We start from the raw sequence: 15016 nt of genomic DNA on the forward strand, positions 1-15016 counted from the left end.
GTGGTTTGTGGAGGAGGGGAGGAGGAGGAAGGGAGAGGAGGAGGATGGCTGTGAAGTTCTTGCTGCTCTCTCAACGTGGCTCTTTTCCTGCAGACATTTCATTACCAAACCAGGTAACTTCATCAGTGCTAGCAGCTGCCACAGCTCAGCCCTGTGACAATGTCTCTCTCTGCTGGACAGAAGCTACACCTACAGGCCCTTGCTGCCCACACAGACCCCAAAGGGGATTGGTTGTCTTTTGGGAGATCTGAAAGAGATGCCAGAAAGCTGGAAGACTCTGTCACTCTTGATATATAGAATAACAGAGTTGGAAGGGACCTTGCAGGTCACCTAGTCCAAACCTACACTATTTCTGACAGATGGCTGTCCAATCTCTTCTTGAAATCTTCTAGGGATGAAGCTCCCACAACTTCCGAAGGCAACTTCTGTTCCATGGGTTGATTGCTCTCATTGTCAGGAAATTTCTCCTTATTTCCAGGTTGGATCTCTCCTTGTTCAGTTTCCATCCATTGTTCCTTGTCTGGCCTTTGGGTGCCTTGGAGAATAGCTTGGTCCCCTCCTCTCTGTGGCAGCCCCTCAAATATTGGAATATTGTTATCCTGTCTCCCCTGGTCCTTCTCTTCCCGAGACTAGCCAGGCCCAGTTCCTTTAATCGTTCTTCGTATGTTTTAGCCTCCGGTCCCCTCATCATCCTTGTTGCTCTTTCTGAACATTTTCTAGAGTCTCAACATCTTTTTTGTATTGTAGTGACGAAAACTGGACATAGCATTCCAAGAATGGTTACCCTTTACTTAAAAAACTGCCAATTAGTACCACTGAAGGAAATGAATAATAAGTTACCCTTTTATAAAATGTAATGTATTAAAAACTGTGGTCGTGAAATGACAACAAATTGTATTCGGTGCAACAGTACATGATGACTTGCTAAAAATCCTTCTTGGAAGACAGGAACCTACGTCCAAGGCAAGGCCACAATTCAGTTAGATAGGAACATCGGCCCAGGCCGAAGCTTCTAGTAAACAAGATAAGATATCTGTTCCTCCGGAGAAATTGTCATGATGACCCTTTAGAAGATGGAATGACTTGGTAGAAGAAGGAGGTTAGGGGGGAGAATTTCTTAGGTGTGACGTGCATTGTGGAGGAGTATAAAATGTGTAGTTTGAAAACTGCTCCTTGCGCTCTTTGAACTCAATCCATTTGGGAAAGGTCTAAGAGGCCGGGGCTTGCAACCACTTTTTATTTTTCTTCATTTTATCTCCAATAAACCTTTGATTTTGGGAACCAGACTTGTTTATGAATTGTGAGGATTAAAACATTTGGGTCTTATATCTCACACCAATAAAGGAGAATATTTGTAGCTCGGGGTTGAAATGAGATGTCCTTGCTGCTCTTTGAGCTTGGCGGTTTCCTTGCAGATGTTTCATGACCCAACTAGGGAATCATCACCAGTGCTAGTAAGGAATGGAGTTTGCTTCCCATTCCTTAGGAGCACTGATGACGTTCCCTACTCAGGTCATGAAATGTCTGCAAAAAACCCACCAAGCTCAGAGAGCACTAAGGACTCCACAATCCTCCTCCTTAAACCCCACTCCTTTAAGCACTGATAATGTTCCCTAGTTGGGTCATGAAACATCTGCAAGAAAACCACCACGGTCAGAGAGCACCAAGGACCCCACAGTCCTCCTCCTCCACTCTTCAAATCCCACTCCCTTCTGGCACTGATGATGTTCCCTAGTTGGGTCATGAAACATCTGCAAGAAAACCACCAGGCTCAGAGAGCACCAAGGACCCCACAGTCCTCCTCCTCCACTCTTCAAATCCCACTCCCTTCTGGCACTGATGATGTTCCCTAGTTGGGTCATGAAACATCTGCAAGAAAACCACCAGGCTCAGAGAGCACCAAGGACCCAACAGTTCTCCTCCTCCTCCTCCCCCCTCCTCCTCCCCCCTGCAAACTCTACTCCCTTCTGGCACTGATGATGTTCCTTAGCTGGGTGATGAAACGTTTGCAAGAAAACCACCAGGCTCAGAGAGCACCAGGGACCCTTCACTGGCCAGCCAGTTGCTGCTTTTGCAGGCGCCAGAGTGGGAGGCCTATTCAATTTGAGACTGAATTGGCCGCACAGCCTTGAACTAAAGCTGCAAGGAAGCCGAGAGGTGGGAGCCGCGTGGTTTTTACCCAGGTCCGAGAGGTGGTACGTTTGATCTCCAAAGACAACGTGGTCCATCTTGTACACCGGAAGTTTGCCGTTGCGTTGCAAGGAAAAGTGATGGAGGAGTTGTGACGGGCGCAGCTGATCTCTCCACTGGTTGGGGCCAGAACTGGAAGGGGAGAAACGGGACAATCAAGCAGAGGAACCTCAAAGCATCTTTGCGCCAACTCTCTGCAAGGCCTGGACAGGTAGTCCTCCACTTATGACCAAGCACAATTGAGCCCCAAACGTCTGTTGCTAAGCGAGACCCTTGTTAAGCAAGTGTTTTGCCCCATTTTACCACCTTTTTTGCCAAAATTGCAGCGGATACGTCAGCAACACGATCATTAAGTGAATCTGCCTTTCCCCTTGTTTGTCAGAAGGTGGCAAAAGGGGATCACGTGACCCAGGGACACTGCGACCGTCATAAATACGAGTCAGTTGCAAAGCGGCTGAATTTGGATCACATGACCGTGGGGATGCTGCAATGGTCGTAAGTATGAAAAACGGTCATTAAGTCACTTTTTTCAGTGCCTCTGTAAATGAACTGTTGTAAGTCAAGGTCCACCTGTAGAGCCTTGTAGCTCCAGCTTGTTGGATCTTCTTCTAGAGCCATTCTGGCTGGCCACAGGGTGAGATTCAGGGCAGACCCAGCTGCAAAGTTGTTTTCTGAGATCAAACAATACAGGTTAAGAGAGTTGGAAGGGGCCTTGGAGATCTTCTAGTCCAACCCTCTGCCCAGGCAGGAGATCCTCTCTGTAGGAGCACCTACCCTCTGGAACGAACTTCCCCCTGGTTTGCGTCAATTACCTGACCTTCGGACCTTTCGCCGTGAATTGAAAACGTATTTGTTCATCCAAGCGGGACTGGCTTAATTCTTAATTGTTAAATCTTGAATGTTTTGAATTTTAATAATTTTAAATTGGGTATTTTGTTTTATTGGGTCAAATTTGATGATTTTTAAATTTTTCGGCCATTATAGAATATGTTATTTTAATCTGTTGTTTTAAAATTATATATTGTATTGTTTTAATCTGGCTGTACACCGCCCTGAGTCCTTCGGGAGAAGGGCGGTATAAAAATCTAAATAATAAATAAATAATAAATAAAATCCTACACCCTTTCTGACAAATGGCTGTCCAATCTCTTCTTGAAAGCCTCCAGGGATGAAGCTCCCATAACTTCTGAAGGCAACTTCTGTTCCACTGATTGATTGTTCTCACCATCAGAAAATTTCTCCTTATTTCCAGGTTGAATCTCTCCTTGATCGGTTTCCATCCATTGTTCCTTGTCTGGCCTTTGAGTGCTTGGGAAAACAGTTTGACACCCTCTCCTCTCTCTGGCAGCCCCTCAAATATTGGAAGACTGCTTTCATATCTCCCCTGGTCCTTCTCTTCCCTAGACTAGCCAGGCCCACTTCCTGCAACCATTCAGGAACATAGCATAATATGTACTTCAAGCCCTTAGACAGTCAGAAGGCTCTCCTACGTTTTCACATGTAATCATGTTTAGCTACATAGGATGGGGCTGAATCTGGCATGTTCTCCATACAGAAGTCTGCCCCACCACTAACCGATGTCAGTTTCATAGTGGCAGCATCTGAGAGGTCCAGGAATCCAGGAAGACTCTGAGATGCCACCACCAGGATGGTCCTCTCTTCCACCTTGGAAGATGAGTGAAACTCATGTTTCTGTTCTGTGAGCAAGTTTTATATGATTGTCCAGAGGAACTCACATGCAGTACGTCTGTGGGAGGCCACAACGAGCCCCATATCTGGAAAGGAAGCGGTTCTCTAGGTCAATGATGGTCTCCCCAATCTTCTCGTCTTTGGACAAGAGGTCATAGTCATACAGGGTGATCTTCAAGTCCTTCTCCATGGGCAATGTACAAGTCAACTCAAACATCCTACAGAAAGCAGAAACCCACCAGTCAGCTGAAAGGAACACGGGCTGGGATTTTATGGAGTTCCTACAGCTGTTCAGCAATTGAAACTCCTTTCTAGCACTGATGAGGTTACCTCATGGGGTTATGAGATGTCTGCAAGAAAACAACCAGGCTCAGAGAGCATTGAGGACCCTATAGTCATCTCCTCCTCCTCCTCCTCCTCCATTCACTGCAGGAGAACTCACCACAGACAATTCAACACTGTGTTTATCGTTTCATTCAGTTACTTTTATTATTGGTGTCCACATTTTGGTCAAAATTATTGTAATTGTTGTATTTCTGGACTGACTTTCCTTATTTTACTATCATTGGCCACAAAATTGATTTAACTTTTGCGTTTGTTGAATTGTCCTGCAATGGCTTGTTCCATGGCGATTTGGCTGCAGATCAAAGGCCCGGATGATATAAACCCTCACGAGACACTCCTGGGGGCCTCGGGCTGGAAGCTGGTGGAACTGGCGCGGAGGGACGGGCACCGTGGGGTCGTCGGGCAGAGGGTAGATCTTAAACGAGCCCTGCGAGGGGAGGAAAGGCGTGAGTCTTCCACCAACATAGGCAGCTTGGAGGTCTGTCCCGCTGGAGCCAGCTGTGGTCCAGATGTTGCAGAGGGACTCCTGAAGAATGCTTGGATCACCTCTTGTATGGCTACTACAGGGGCAGCCTTCTCTCAAGAGAGTAGCATAATTTTTATTGTGTTGTGTTGTAATTGTATTGTATTGTATTGTATTTTTGTTTTGTTTTGTTTAGTTTAGTTTAGTTCAGTTCAGTTCAGTTCAGTTTAGTCTAGTTTAGTTTAAGTGATGGGCCAACCTTGAATTCTCCCACAACGGTGGGATCTTCGCTGTCATCCTGAGTTTTGCCGCGGGACAACTTAAAGGTGTGGCAGAAATCTGAAAGGCCTCCAAAGTCTTCGAGGTTCTCCAACTCTGTCTCGTAGATCTAAGGAGAGGAGAAGATGGAAAGTATTTTGTGTCTTCTTTCTTCTCCTCAGATGTTTGAAGGGATGGGCAAGGAAAGGGAAGCCCCCTCTGGTCTGTTGACCATAGATGGAACCCCGTTGCTACTGAGAATAAACAGACACTCATCACCAGCTCCTCTCTGCTCCCCACCCCTTCACCCCAAATAGCTTCCCAGTGAAGAGGAAGCCACACAGAGCTCAGGGCTGGGAACGGCCCCACCCTCAACTAAAGTGCCAAATCAGTCCCAAAGGCACTTTCTCCAAAAGGCAACGGGAATTTCTTGGGTTTTACTTGAAAACATTTAATTTCTCATCCAAGAAGAAGCTTGGTTCTGAAGAATTGAAGAAGCTTTAGAATGGGAATGGGAATAGAATAGGAAAGGGACCTTGGAGGTCTTCTAGTCCAACCCATTTGGGAACCACTCAATTAAGGAACGTTGCTCTGTGTGTCCTCAAGAATCCCCCCATAGACACATCTAAACTTCATATACCTTACGTTAAATAAAAACTAAACTGATGTAAGCCACATGTTGACCATAGATGGAACCCCCGTTGCTACTGAGAATAAACAGACACTCATCACCAGCTCCCTCTCTGCTCCCCCCACCCCTTCACCCCCAAATAGCTTCCCAGTGAAGAGGAAGCCACACAGAGCTCAGGGCTAGGAACGGCCCCCACCCTCAACTAAAGTGCCAAATCAGTCCCAAAGGCACTTTCTCCAAAAGGCAACGGGAATTTCTTGGGTTTTTACTTGAAAACATTTAATTTCTCATCCAAGAAGAAGCTTCGGTTCTGAAGAATTGAAGAAGCTTTAGAATGGGAATGGGAATAGAATAGAATAGGAAAGGGACCTTGGAGGTCTTCTAGTCCAACCCATTTGGGAACCACTCAATTAAGGAACGTTGCTCTGTGTGTCCTCAAGAATCCCCCCATAGACACATCTAAACTTCATATACCTTACGTTAAATAAAAACTAAACTGATGTAAGCCACATGTTGACCATAGATGGAACCCCCGTTGCTACTGAGAATAAACAGACACTCATCACCAGCTCCCTCTCTGCTCCCCCCACCCCTTCACCCCCAAATAGCTTCCCAGTGAAGAGGAAGCCACACAGAGCTCAGGGCTGGGAACGGCCCCCACCCTCAACTAAAGTGCCAAATCAGTCCCAAAGGCACTTTCTCCAAAAGGCAACGGGAATTTCTTGGGTTTTTACTTGAAAACATTTAATTTCTCATCCAAGAAGAAGCTTCGGTTCTGAAGAATTGAAGAAGCTTTAGAATGGGAATGGGAATAGAATAGAATAGAATAGAATAGAATAGAATAGAATAGAATAGAATAGAATAGAATAGAATAGAATAGAATAGAATAGAATAGAATAGAATAGGAAAGGGACCTTGGAGGTCTTCTAGTCCAGCCCCCTGCTCAAAGAGGAAACCCTATACATTCCAGGCAAGTGGCTGTCCAGTCTTTTCTTAAAAACCTAGACTAGCCATGCCCAATTCCCGCAACCATTCAGGAACATAGCATAATATGTACTTCAAGCCCTTAGACAGTCAGAAGGCTCTCCTACGTTTTCACATGTAATCATGTTTAGCTACATTGGATGGGGCTGAATCTGGCATGTTCTCCATACAAAAGTCTGCCCCACCACTAACCGATGTCAGTTTCATAGTGGCAGCATCTGAGAGGTCCAGGAATCCAGGAAGACTCTGAGATGCCACCACCAGGATGGTCCTCTCTTCCACCTTGGAAGATGAGTGAAACTCATGTTTCTGTTCTGTGAGCAAGTTTTATATGATTGTCCAGAGGAACTCACATGCAGTACGTCTGAGGGAGGCCACAACGAGCCCCATATCTGGAAAGGAAGCGGTTCTCTAGGTCAATGATGGTCTCCCCAATCTTCTCGTCTTTGGACAAGAGGTCATAGTCATACAGGGTGATCTTCAAGTCCTTCTCCATGGGCAATGTACAAGTCAACTCAAACATCCTACAGAAAGCAGAAACCCACCAGTCAGCTGAAAGGAACACGGGCTGGGATTTTATGGAGTTCCTACAGCTGTTCAGCAATTGAAACTCCTTTCTAGCACTGATGAGGTTACCTCATGGGGTTATGAGATGTCTGCAAGAAAACAACCAGGCTCAGAGAGCATTGAGGACCCCATAGTCATCTCCTCCTCCTCCTCCTCCTCCTCCTCCTCCTTGGCGCGAGCTAACTATTTCAATGGAGGGAAGAATATATTCGTGAGTAATTCTGGCCTTATCTATAATTTCCTCGTTATCTCCAGAAACTTGGCAGGCCCGTGGGTAGACGTGGCCAGGACATGTATCTATGTAAATAAAAGGAAAAAAAGGAAGGCCTCTGACGGACTCTTTGCTGGGAGTATTGGGGGAAGGGAAACAGAACACAATGGATCTTGAAGGTCACCAAGAGGTACCCAAGAGGTTTCGGGAAGGATGCGATAAGAGTGGATATGGCGGGCACATTAAGTCCAGCATCTACTTGAGCAGTTACCTGGACCAGCTTCTACCTGGGCAACTTTGTCTAACATTTTGTACTAGGCTTTAAAAGGCTGTGGAGCAACTCCACGACCAGGAGCTGCACCCACAAGGTACCAGGGCAGCCTTCTCTCAAGAAAGATGACAACCAGTTGAGGGCGGCCCTCATCAGATAAGCCCTTTCCATTTAGAGCAAAGGTGAGAGTGGGGCATTGGTCTAATTTCTAACTTCCCCTAGATCTCCCAGCCTGAATGCTGTTGGGAGCCTTCCAGCTAAGTTGGAAGGAGGAGTCAAGCAAGGACCTAGCTCAGAATCCTTACACAGTCACAAGAGGCATAAACCTGACCTCTCCTTCCAGCCCAGCTGGCACTTTTCCCACAGTTGCCCTCTCTAGGAAAATACACAATGGATCTTGAAGGTCACCAAGAGGTACCCAAGAGGTTTCGGGAAGGATGCGATAAGAGTGGATATGGCGGGCACATTAAGTCCAGCATCTACTTGAGCAGTTACCTGGACCAGCTTCTACCTGGGCAACTTTGTCTAACATTTTGTTCTAGGCTTTAAAAGGCTGTGGAGCAACTCCACGACCAGGAGCGGCACCCACAAGGTACCAGGGCAGCCTGGAAATTATCCCAAGGAGCACTGGGAAGATAATTTAAGCAGGACTAGTTAACTCTTAAGCAGCAGTATCCAAACTGGGAAAAAGGAAGGCCTCTGACGGACTCTTTGCTGGGAGTATTGGGGGAAGGGAAACAGAACACAATGGATCTTGAAGGTCACCAAGAGGTACCCAAGAGGTTTCGGGAAGGATGCGATAAGAGTGGATATGGCGGGCACATTAAGTCCAGCATCTACTTGAGCAGTTACCTGGACCAGCTTCTACCTGGGCAACTTTGTCTAACATTTTGTTCTAGGCTTTAAAAGGCTGTGGAGCAACTCCACGACCAGGAGCGGCACCCACAAGGTACCAGGGCAGCCTGGAAATTATCCCAAGGAGCACTGGGAAGATAATTTAAGCAGGACTAGTTAACTCTTAAGCAGCAGTATCCAAACTGGGAAAAAAGGAGAGAAGATGGAAAGTGGCCAGCGGCTGGTAGGTTCTTGCAGGTGCTGGATCCAAAATGGAAGGCCAATGTTGACGGCCAAGACATCTTAATATTTAGAGCCAGCGGGACCCACCCAGCGTTTCATCCTGCCAGCCACTCAGTGTTGTGGTTGCTGAGCCAATCAGCGGCCCAGGTCTCTTACGAAGTTCAGTCCTAGGCTGAGGTCAAAACATTCTTAGCAAAGAACCAAGAGGTGACAATTGCATCTCCAAAGCAATGAATTGGCGCGAGCTAACTATTTCAATGGAGGGAAGAATATATTCGTGAGTAATTCTGGCCTTATCTATAATTTCCTCGTTATCTCCAGAAACTTGGCAGGCCCGTGGGTAGACGTGGCCAGGACATGTATCTATGTAAATAAAAGGGAAAAAAAAAGGAAGGCCTCTGACGGACTCTTTGCTGGGAGTATTGGGGGAAGGGAAACAGAACACAATGGATCTTGAAGGTCACCAAGAGGTACCCAAGAGGTTTCGGGAAGGATGCGATAAGAGTGGATATGGCGGGCACATTAAGTCCAGCATCTACTTGAGCAGTTACCTGGACCAGCTTCTACCTGGGCAACTTTGTCTAACATTTTGTTCTAGGCTTTAAAAGGCTGTGGAGCAACTCCACGACCAGGAGCGGCACCCACAAGGTACCAGGGCAGCCTTCTCTCAAGAAAGATGACAACCAGTTGAGGGTGGCCCTCATCAGATAAGCCCTTTCCATTTAGAGCAAAGGTGAGAGTGAGGCATTGGTCTAATTTCTAACTTCCCCTAGATCTCCCAGCCTGAATGCTGTTGGGAACCTTCCAGCTAAGTTGGAAGGAGGAGTCAAGCAAGGACCTAGCTCAGAATCCTTACACAGTCACAAGAGACATAAACCTGACCTCTCCTTCCAGCCCAGCTGGCACTTTTCCCACAGTTGCCCTCTCTAGGAAAATACACAATGGATCTTGAAGGTCACCAAGAGGTACCCAAGAGGTTTCGGGAAGGATGCGATAAGAGTGGATATGGCGGGCACATTAAGTCCAGCATCTACTTGAGCAGTTACCTGGACCAGCTTCTACCTGGGCAACTTTGTCTAACATTTTGTTCTAGGCTTTAAAAGGCTGTGGAGCAACTCCACGACCAGGAGCTGCACCCACAAGGTACCAGGGCAGCCTTCTCTCAAGAAAGATGACAACCAGTTGAGGGTGGCCCTCATCAGATAAGCCCTTTCCATTTAGAGCAAAGGTGAGAGTGAGGCATTGGTCTAATTTCTAACTTCCCCTAGATCTCCCAGCCTGAATGCTGTTGGGGAACCAGTCGGACGGGCTCCAGGCGCATGCGCTGGTGGACTCAGGGCCACAACAAACTTTATGGACCAGGCCTTTGTGACCCAGTTTGCGGTCCCGTGCCAGTAGGAGAGAGGAGGAGGACTGTGGGGCCCTTGGATCTCTCTGAGCTTAGTTGTTTCCCTCCAGATATTTCATGACCCAACTAGGGAACATCATCAGTGCCAGTAGGAAGTGGGGTCTGCTCTCAATTTATATTGTAGTGACTTGCTCGTCCTACTAGCACTGACAGGGCTTGGCCCCTAGCACTGCTGATGTTACGTAGTTGGGCACCAAGGACTCCACAATCCTCCTCCTCTCTCCAAACCCCACCCCCTCCCAGCACTGTTGATGTTATCTAGTGGGGCCATGAGATGCCTGCAAGGAAGCAACCTTGCAAAGCTCAGGGAGCATTAAGGAGCCCTCCGAGTCAGAAGGGATAGGTCAGCTTGGATTTGCAGAATATCAGCAGGGCATCCTGAAGAAACCAGAACTAATGGCGCATCTCTGCTTTAAGGGCCAGGCTGAGTTGAAGGGAGAGTCAGAAGACCAATAAAGGAGAATATTTGTAGCTCAGGGTTGAAATGAGGGGTGCCTGGTGCTCTCTGAGCTTGGCTGTTTCCTCCAGATATTTCATGACCCAACTAGGGAACATCATCAGTGCCAGTAGGAAGTGGGGTCTGCTCTCAATTTATATTGTAGTGACTTGCTCGTCCTACTAGCACTGACAGGGCTTGGCCCCTAGCACTGCTGGTGTTACGTAGTTGGCCACCAAGGACCCCACAATCCTCCTCCTCTCTCTTTCTCCCTTCTCTTTTGTTCTCCTTCTCTGTTTCATTCTCCTTCTCTTATCTACCTCCTCCTCCTCCTCCTCCTCCTCCCTCCACCCTACACTCTTCTCCCTTCTCTTCCTCCTCCTCTCTTCAAACCCCACCCCCTTCCAGCACTGATGATGTTATCTAGTTGGGTCATGAAATGCCTGCAAGGAAGCAACCTTGCAAAGCTCAGGGAGCATTAAGGAGCCCTCCGAGTCAGAAGGAGCCGGGACTCAGCAAGGTGTCCTGGAGACCCTCTCAGCAGAAAACCAGCCTTTCCTTTTTTAGCCCTCCCTCCTTGCCCCTCCCCCATTTCTTCCCAGAATTTCCGTTTTCATCCAGAAAACTCCTCTCTGAGCTTGGCTGTTTCCTTGCAGACGTTTCACAACCCAAACGAAGTAACATCATCAGTGCCAGTAGGAGAGAGGAGGAGGACTGTGGGGCCCTTGGATCTCTCTGAGCTTAGTTGTTTCCTCCAGATATTTCATGACCCAACTAGGGAACATCATCAGTGCCAGTAGGAGAGAGGAGGAGGACTGTGGGGCCCTTGGATCTCTCTGAGCTTGGCTGTTTCCTTGCAGACGTTTCACAACCCAAACGAAGTAACACCATCAGTGCCAGTAGGAGAGAGGAGGAGGACTGTGGGGCCCTTGGATCTCTCTGAGCTTGGCTGTTTCCTTGCAGACGTTTCACAACCCAAACGAAGTAACATCATCAGTGCCAGTAGGAGAGAGGAGGAGGACTGTGGGGCCCTTGGATCTCTCTGAGCTTGGCTGTTTCCTTGCAGACGTTTCACAACCCAAACGAAGTAACACCATCAGTGCCAGTAGGAGAGAGGAGGAGGAGGAGGACTGTGGGGCCCTTGGATCTCTCTGAGCTTAGTTGTTTCCCTCCAGATATTTCATGACCCAACTAGGGAACATCATCAGTGCCAGTAGGAAGTGGGGTCTGCTCTCAATTTGTATTGTAGTGACTTGCTCGTCCTACTAGCACTGACAGGGCTTGGCCACTAGCACTGCTGATGTTACGTAGTTGGGCACCAAGGACTCCACAATCCTCCTCCTCCTCCTCTCTTCAAACCCCACCCCCTTCCAGCACTGATGATGTTATCTAGTTGGGTCATGAAACGCCTGCAAGGAAGCAACCTTGCAAAGCTCAGGGAGCATTAAGGAGCCCTCTGAGTCAGAAGGAGCCGGGACTCAGCAAGGTGTCCTGGAGACCCTCTCAGCAGAAAACCAGCCTTTCCTTTTTTAGCCCTCCCCTCCCCCCCTTTTTTTAAAATAGCGAACTCTTCTGAAATTGATTGAAACCACAAAGGGGCAATTTGTATCTCGCGAAACATTCCTCCGCAAATAAATAACTCGTTTTAGAATTCCACAAAATTCCATCATGCGAAGCTCATCAAGTTTGACTGCCAGGCAGCCCTGCCACATTCCTAGTTCAGCCACCTTCTGGGGGTAGGGGGCACCAAACCCTCCCCTCCCCTTGCCCCTCCCCCCATTTCTTCCCAGAATTTCCGTTTTTTCCCCCAGGTTTCCGTTTTTCATCCAGAAAACTCCTCTCTGACCACCCAATGCACAGGTGATCCTCGCCGTACGACCAGAGTGGAACCCGTAACTTCTTTTTTTTTTTTTTTTTTTTTATAAAAAAGTTTTATTTTTACAATCTTATCAAATAATTCATCCAATGTACAGTTATATACAATTAGTCGGGCCTGCCCAGTCACCACCCCTTTTAACCTTCTTCCTCTTCTACCTTCTTTTACTTTCCAAACCTTCCTCTCCTTCTCTTATCTACCTCCTCCTCCCTCCACCCTACACTCTTCTCCTCTTCTACCCTCTTCCTTCCTCTTCTCCTCTTCCTACCTCCTACTCTCTTTTTCCTTCCCACCATTCTAAAATGGCAACTGGTCAGACCCGACCCTACATTAATTATATTTATACATCTTCAATAATCCCTGTACATTAACCATCACTCCATCACTAACCTCAACCCCCCAATTCCCTTCCCCTTTACCCCCCACCCCCCACCCCGACTTCCCAGAACAAAATGCAGGGTATCAAAACTAACAATCATAATCTAAAATAATTCCTAAATTATAATCTCTAGTCTCTCCACGCTTATTCACACTCTCAATTCCCCTCTCCTTCAAAAATATATCTAATACAAATTATTTCCTAAATTTACTCATATGCTATTTGATATTTTTTTATCTGATACTTATTTTGAATATAATCAATCCACATTTTCCATTCTAAAATATATTTTTCTTGTGTATAGTCTTTCAAGTAAGCAGAAATTTTTGCCATTTCTGCCAGATTTGATACTTTAAGAGTCCATTCTTCAATTGTAGGTAATTCTTCTTTCTTCCAATATTGAGCAATCAAAAGTCTTGCGGCTGTTATTAAGTTCAGAATCAATTTAGTCTCTATAGCTGTACAATCCATAATTATTCCTAATAAAAAGAGTGGAACCCGTAACTTCTGTTGCTAAACGAGACCGTGGTGATATGGGCTTTGGCCCATGATACGACCTTCCTTGCCACCCTGGTTAAGTGAATTCCTGCAGTTGTTCAGTTGGGAACCCGGTCATTAAGTGAATCTGGCTTCCCCCGTGGCCAAAAGCTCGCCAAAGGGGATCACGTGACCCCGAGATGCTGTGGCCGTCGTAAATACGAGCCCGTTGCTGAGCCTCTGAATTTTGATCATGTCATCGTGAGGAAGCTGCAACGGTCGTAAGTGTGAAAAATGGTCCTAAGTCCCTTTTTTCAGTGTCGTTGTAACCTTGAATGGTCACTAAATGAATGGTCGTAAGTCAAGGACTTCTTGCAGTGAATTACAGCTCCAGTCAGAAGTGTGCGGGTGGCCCACCCCAACCATGAGATCAAAGCTCTATCCAAGTTTTAGGGGTGTCAGGTTGCTGTATCTCCCCATTTTTCTGACTATATTTGTAAAGCAAAGAACAGTCTTTCCATCCCGTTCGTCCATTCTGGAATAACAGAATACCTGAGTTGGAAGGGACCTTGGAGGTCTTCTAGTCCAACCCCCTGCTCAGGCAGGAAACCCTCTAGCATTCCAGACAAGTGGCTGTCCAGTCTCTTCTTAAAAACCTCCAGTGATGGAGCACCCACAAGTTCTGGTGGCCAGCTGTTCCACTGGTTAATCATTCTCGCTGTCAGGAAAGTTCTAGGTTGCCTCTCCCCTAGATTAGCTTCCATCCATTGATTCTCGCCCTGCCTTCAGGTGCTTTGGAGGCTGGGTCCACCCCCTCTTCTTTTTGGCAGCCCCTCGAGTATTGGAAGACTGCTAACATGTCACCCCAGTCCTTCTTTTCATTAAAAGTTTGTTTTTCGAGGGGAATTGTGGAGTCACCCCCACTCATGGTCTCTGAAGGGCTTCCTTCTTGGAGGCCACTCATGTCATAAGCAGAGATACCGAGCCAGCATCTTCAGAAAGCAGCTGCAGGTTGGACCATTGGCCAGAGATACATGGCAGAACCCTGCAATCCAAACTTGATGGAGGGACACAGAGCCCACCCCCCACCCATGAACTGTGAAGCTCGATTGGATGGAAGCTGAAGATCCCCCCCCCGACATCTCTGATAATGGTTCAACCACCAGCTGCTTTCTGAAGGTGCTGTCTAGGTGTCTTTGGATGCCCCTCAAGAGATATGTGGTAGAATGACACAATCCATCTTCACGGAGGGACACAAGACCACCCCAATCCCTAAGTCAACCATGAAACCTGATTGGATGGCAGCTGAGGGCCTTCCTGCTATGAAGAGGGGAAAAGATTTTGGGGGTCAAAGGGAAGTCAGTTAATATTTCACAGCAACTATCCCACGGGCAGCTCCAGGGAGAAATTCAGGAATTACTGTTAGACTAGAAAAACTCAATCATGTTTGCTAAGGTTGAGAAAAGAAAACAATGGGTCAAGAGGAGGATGAGGTCAAGGAGAAGACTGGAATGTCCTTGGAAGCCGTGCAAGTTTCTCCTGGGGACAGATCAAGGTAGTCCATGCCATTCCCAGGAATCCAACCCAACTCTGATGACACCTCCTGGCCTCCCTGATTCGTCCACGTTGGGTGGTCAAGATGACTATAAGGGAAGAACACAAGTTGGAAGAGACCTTGGAGGTCTTCTAGTCCAGACTAGTGGGAGGACAAGCCAAGAACCCGTCTTGAGGCCTTTCAGCTCTTGGAGAAATAT

At 47.2% G+C, this 15016-nt stretch overlaps 1 protein-coding gene across 1 annotated transcript in view; it reads right to left on the reverse strand.

The window, feature by feature from the left end:
* The window catches only part of DYSF (dysferlin), a 154535-nt gene that overhangs the window by 24930 nt on the left and 114589 nt on the right, over positions 1 to 15016 (reverse strand). The window contains exons 43-47 of the mRNA XM_058193062.1: positions 8774 to 8786; positions 4947 to 5075; positions 4467 to 4651; positions 3927 to 4166; positions 2180 to 2322 (exon numbers count right to left, since the gene is read on the reverse strand). Of these exons, the coding sequence (XP_058049045.1) occupies positions 2180 to 2322; positions 3927 to 4166; positions 4467 to 4651; positions 4947 to 5075; positions 8774 to 8786 (710 nt within the window). The remainder of the gene's footprint in view (positions 1 to 2179; positions 2323 to 3926; positions 4167 to 4466; positions 4652 to 4946; positions 5076 to 8773; positions 8787 to 15016) is intronic.

Source organism: Ahaetulla prasina, chromosome 8, assembly GCF_028640845.1.
Source record: "Ahaetulla prasina isolate Xishuangbanna chromosome 8, ASM2864084v1, whole genome shotgun sequence".
Taxonomy (NCBI): Eukaryota; Metazoa; Chordata; class Lepidosauria; order Squamata; family Colubridae; genus Ahaetulla; species Ahaetulla prasina.